We start from the raw sequence: 6,103 nt of genomic DNA, 5'->3' as shown, positions 1-6,103 counted from the left end.
AAGTATATCTAAGTGTATCAAAGTATATCTAAATGTATCAAAATGTATCAAAGTATATCTAAGTGTATCAAAGTATATCTAAGTGTATCTAAGTGTATCAAAGTATAACTAAGTGTATCAAAGTTTATATAAGTGTATCAAAGTATATCTAAGTGTATCAAATTACTGTATATCTAAGGATGTCAAAGTATATCAAATTATATCTAAGTGTATCAAAGTATATCTAAGTGTATCAAAGTTCATCTAAGTCTATCAAAGTGTATTAAAGTATATCAAAGTATATCTAAGTGTATCAAAGTATATCTAATTGTATCAAAATGTATCAAAGTATATCTAAGTGTATCAAAGTATATCTAAGTGTATCAAAGTTTATCTAAGTGTATCAAAGTGTATCAAATTATATCAAAGTATATCTAAGTGTATCAAAGTGTATCTAAGTGTATCTAAGTGTATCAAATTATATCTAAGTGTATCAAAGTTTATCTAAGTGTATCAAAGTATATCAAAGTATATATAAGTGTATCAAAGTATATCTAAGTGTATCAAAGTATATCTAAGTGTATCAAAGTATATATAAGTGTATCAAAATGTATCAAAGTATACTTAAGAGTATCAAAGTATATCTAAATATATCTAAGTGTATCAACTAATATCTAAGTGTATCAAAGTGTATTAAAGTATATCAAAGTGTATCAAAGTATATCTAAGTGTATCAAAGTATATCTCAGTGTATCTAAGTGTATCAAAGTATATCTAAGTGTATCAAAGTGTATCTAAGTATATCAAAGTGTATCAAAGTATATCTAAGTGTTTCAAAGTATATCTAAGTGTATCAAAGTATATCTAAGTTCATCAAAGTATGTCAAAGTATATATAAGTGTATCAAAGTATATCTAAGGGTATCAAAGTGTATCAAAGTATATCAAAGTGTATCAAAGTATATCTAAGTGTATCAAAGTGTATCAAAGTTTATCTAAGTGTATCAAAGTGTATCAAAGTATATCAAAGTATATCTAAGTGTATCAAAGTATATCTAAATGTATCAAAACGTATCAAAGTATATCTAAGTGTATCAAAGTATATCTAAGTGTATCTAAGTGTATCAAAGTATAACTAAGTGTATCAAAGTTTATATAAGTGTATCAAAGTATATCAAAGTATATCAATGTGTATCAAAGTATATCAAAGTATATCTAAGTGTATCAAAGTGTATCAAAGTATATCTAAGTGTATTAAAGTATATCTAAGTGCATCAAATTATATCAAAGTATATCTAAGTGTATCAAAGTATATCTAAATGTATCAAAATGTATCAAAGTATATCTAAGTGTATCAAAGTATATCTAAGTGTATCAAAGTGTATCAAAGTTTATCTAAGTGTATCAAAGTGTATCAAAGTATATCAAAGTATATCTAAGTGTATCAAAGTATATCTAAATGTATCAAAACGTATCAAAGTATATCTAAGTGTATCAAAGTATATCTAAGTGTATTTAAGTGTATCAAAGTATAACTAAGTGTATCAAAGTTTATATAAGTGTATCAAAGTATATTAAAGTATATCTAAGTGTATCAAAGTACTGTATATCTAAGGGTGTCAAAGTATATCAAATTATATCTAAGTGTATCAAAGTATGTCTAAGTGTATCAAAGTTTATCTAAGTGTATCAAAGTGTATCTAAGTATATCAAAGTGTATCAAAGTATATCTAAGTGTATCAAAGTATATCTAAGTGTATCAAAGTATATATAAGTGTATCAAAGTATATCTAAGTGTATCAAAGTAAATCTAAGTGTATCAAAGTATATCAAAGTATATCTAAGTGTATCAAAGTATATCAAAGTATATCAATGTGTATCAAAGTATATCAAAGTATATCTAAGTTTATCAAAGTGTATCAAAGTATATCTAAGTGTATTAAAGTATATCTAAGTGCATCAAAGTATGTCAAAGTATATATAAGTGTATCAAAGTATATCTAAGTGTATCAAAGTGTTTAAATGTATATCTAAGTGTATAAAAGTATATCTAAGTGTATCAAAGTATATCAAAGTATATCTAAGTGTATCAAAGTGTATCAAAGTATATCTAAGTGTATCAAAGTATATCTAAGGGTGTCAAAGTATATCTAAGTGTATCAAAGTATATCTAAGTGTATCAAAGTATATCTAAGTGTATTAAAGTTTATCTAAGTGTATCAAAGTATATCAAAGTATATCTAAGTGTATCAAATTATATATAAGTGTATCAACGAATATCAAAGTTTATCAAAGTGTATCAAAGTATATCAAAGTGTATCAAAGTAAATCTAAGAGTATTAAAGTAAATCTAAGTGTATCAAAGTAAATCTAAGTGTATCAAAGTATATCAATGTATATCTAAGTGTATCAAAGTATATCCAAGTATATCAAAGTGTATCAAAGTATATCAAAGTATATCTAAGTGTATCAAAGTGTTTTAAAGTATATCTAAGTGTATTAAAGTATATCTAAGTGCATTTAAAGTATGTCAAAGTATATATAAGTGTATCAAAGTATATCTAAGTGTATCAAAGTGTTAAAAAGTATATCTAAGTGTATAAAAGTATATCTAAGTGTATCAAAGTATATCAAAGTATATATAAGTGTATCAAAGTGTATCAAAGTATATCTAAGTGTATCAAAGTATATCTAAGGGTGTCAAAGTATATTTAAGTGTATCAAAGTATATCTAAGTGTGTCAAAGTATATCAAAGTATATCTAAGTGTATCAAAGTATATCTAAGTGTATCAAAGTATATCTAAGTGTATCAAAGTGTATCAAAGTATATCAAAGTGTATCAAAGTATATCAAAGTATATCTAAGTGTATCAAAGTGTATCAAAGTATATCTAAGTGTATCAAAGTATATCTAAGGGTGTCAAAGTATATCTAAGTGTATCAAAGTATATCTAAGTGTGTCAAAGTATATCAAAGTATATCTAAGTGTATCAAAGTATATCTAAGTTATTCAAAGTATATTTAAGTGTATCAAAGTAAATCTAAGTGTATCAAAGTAAATCTAAGTGTATCAAAGTATATCAAAGTATATCTATTGAAGTGAAAGGTAAAACTCACACCACAGTTAAACATGATACTTTATTAGCCAAGATCCCAAAAGTAAGTCTTCTAGCTCAAAACAACAATACAATAAAAACAAACATCAAATATGCAACATATGATAACAATTATAAAAATACCAAACAGCACATCTTCTCTTTTCTCTTTTTTTTAGTTTATTTATAAAAATCTGAATCACTGTATCTAAGAGGTGGTTTTACACTTCTTTTAGGTCTGTCATTTTCATTGCTATTGTAATTATGTCCAGCATCAGTTTCAGTTCCTTGGTCTTCTTGGTATTGGTGTTCAAATCTATTTTCACCATTTTCAATAGGCCTATGCACAGCTATTATATGTCTCCTGTTCCTTCTGATCTTCCCTGCCTGTGTATTTATCAGGTAGGACCGAGGATGATTTGATTTATTCTCAACATGTCCATAACGTTTTAAATCTGGAATCCAAACTTTGTCATTTTGATCAAGCTGTGAGAGATCTCTTACACCTTTCCTTACATCGTAGTTTCTCTTATTTCTTTCCTTGATTGAAAAATCCTTCTCTTTAAACTTTTGCATCTTTCCCTTGTTACCTGTCTGAAGTTATTTATTGACGGTAATGTTGATCGGAGCTTCCGTGAATAAAGTAACTCTGCAGGTGAAAGACCAGACTCTAAGGGTGTATTTCTATATTCTAACAAACCTAGATTTGGATCACTACATTTCGTTAGAATCCGCTTCGCTATGTCAACTGCTTTTTCTGCTTCTCCGTTTGATTGTGGATACCTTGGGCTTGATGTCACTATACGGAAACCATATTCTTCAGCAAAATTTTTAAAATCCTGAGAAGTAAATTGTGGACCTCCATCAGCTCTTACCACATATGGTACTCCATGTCGAGCAAATATATTTTTCAATCTAGCAACCACAGCTCCGGTAGTCAATGCATCCACATAAACCAGTTCAAGAAATCTAGAATAGTAGTCTTGCACAACTAAATACCATTTCGCATTACATTTCAAAAGGTCAATACCTAAAGACTCCCAGGGGTTTTTTGGTAGTTCAGTCAACAGTAAAGGTTCTGATTTGTTACTTCTTTGCTCCAAGCAAACTGGACAATTTGTTACAAGTGTAGCAATATCTGTTGAGCAGCCAGGCCACCACACCGATTCATACACTCGCCTTCGACATTTGACAATTCCCATGTGACCTTCATGTATTTTACTCAGTATTTCCTTTCTCAACGATTTTGGAATAAACAGTCTTGTGCCTAAAAGGAGGAATCCTTTACTGATGTTTAGATCAGTCCTGTACTTCCAATACACCGAATTTTTATTCCAATCGTTATTCACAATCCAGGATTTAATTCTTCCGCATTCCTCATCAGTATCCTGAGCTTCTTTGATTTCCTTGAGCCTTTTGTCAGAACAAGGAATAGCATCTAAAATACTCTGAACAAACAAATCTTGTTCCAATATGTCTTCATGTTCTTCATTTGACTTAATGGGGTTCCTAGACAAAACATCTGGTACATAAAATTCCTTTCCTTTCACATATGTTACTTTATATCTAAAACAAGCCATTCTCATTCTTAACCGCTGAAGTCTTGCCGATAAACTAGCGATTTGTTTACTTCCAAGCACCTGAACTAAAGGTTTATGGTCAGTCATAAGTTCAAACTCGGTTCCTAAAACATACTGTGAAAATCTCTCACATGCCCAAGTCAGTGCCAGTGCCTCCTTTTCTATCTGAGCATAACGCATCTCTGTCGGTGATAAAGATCTCGATGCATAGGTGATTGGTTTCCACTTTCCATCCACAAATTGTTCAATCACCCCTCCTAGGCCAAATGACGAGGCATCAGCTGCAACTCTGGTTTTACGATTTTTGTTGTAAGACACCAAAACTGGATTTGAAGAAATTAGGGATTTAATTTTATCCCAAGCACTCTTTTGAACGTCAGACCAAACCCACTGATAACCTTTCTTAAGTAAAATTCGCAATGGAGCTGTAACTTCAGCCAATTTAGGGATAAACTTCATCAAATAATTAACCATGCCAAGAAATTGCCGAAGTTCGTTAACATTATTTGGGGTTTGCATTTTCATAATGGCCTCCACTTTCTCAGGATCAGGCTTTATCAATCCATTTTCAATCAAATGTCCTAGAAATTTAACTCTGTTCACATTAATGTTACATTTATCTTTATTAAGTGTAACATTGTGTTCTCTCAATCTTTGTAATACATTTGCTAGTCGATGGTCATGTTCTTCCTGTGTTCTACCGACCACAAGTATATCATCTGCTTGGTTTACTACCCCATCCAGTCCATCCAAAACTTGGTATATCCTCTTCTGGTAAACCTCTGGGCCAGAATTAATACCGAATGGTAACCTCTTGAAAAAGAATCGCCCAAAAGGAGTTATAAAAGTCGTAAGCTTGTAACTTTCATGATGTAAAGGAACTTGAAGAAATCCATTTGTAGCGTCTAGTAATGAAAATATTTGTCCGCCTTCTAATTTACTTAGACTTTCTTCTACAGTTGGTAGTTGCCACCTTTCTCTCTGAATGCTTTTGTTGAGTTCGGTATAATCAACACATAGCCTCACTCTATCACCTGTCTTGCGCGGTACAACAACAATTGGTGCACACCAGTCTGTTGGTTCTACCACTGGCTCAATTATTCCCTCAGAATGCAGTCGATCCAATTCTTCTTTGACTTTGCTCAATAATGGAGCGGACACTCTACGAGGGGCTGCCACAGCAAAGGGACGAGCATTTTGTGTTAGTGCAATTCTGTAGTTTTCCCCTTTCATTTCACCAATAGAACCAAAAACATCAGAAAACTGAGAAAATATTTGGTTAGAGAAAATTGAATCTATGTTGAACTGAATTAGGTTTAATTTCAACATTGCATTTCTACTTAAAAGTGGAGTAGGTTGTTGCTCAATGACGTAAATATCTTCTACAATAGATTTATTTCTAAACACTAAAGTAGCAACGATCTTACCAACCACTTTCAACCTAGTTTTC

At 30.6% G+C, this 6,103-nt stretch overlaps 1 protein-coding gene across 1 annotated transcript; it reads right to left on the bottom strand.

The window, feature by feature from the left end:
* Nucleotides 1-4,418: 4,418 nt before the first annotated feature.
* Nucleotides 4,419-5,886, bottom strand: LOC129005605 (uncharacterized). Its single transcript, XM_054434554.1, has 3 exons — nucleotides 5,688-5,886; nucleotides 4,785-4,976; nucleotides 4,419-4,486 (listed from the first exon to the last, which is right to left on the bottom strand). Exons 1-3 carry the CDS (start codon nucleotides 5,884-5,886, stop codon nucleotides 4,419-4,421), a joined length of 459 nt encoding a protein of 152 aa, XP_054290529.1.
* Between the last annotated feature and the right edge of the window lie 217 nt (nucleotides 5,887-6,103).

The sequence above is a fragment of the Macrosteles quadrilineatus genome, unplaced genomic scaffold (assembly GCF_028750875.1).
Source record: "Macrosteles quadrilineatus isolate MER2022 unplaced genomic scaffold, UCM_ALF_1.0 Scaffold_26__1_contigs__length_1644609, whole genome shotgun sequence".
NCBI lineage: Eukaryota > Metazoa > Arthropoda > Insecta > Hemiptera > Cicadellidae > Macrosteles > Macrosteles quadrilineatus.
The sequence above is the reverse complement of the archived record's forward strand: the minus strand, read 5'-3'. Positions and strand labels throughout refer to the sequence as shown.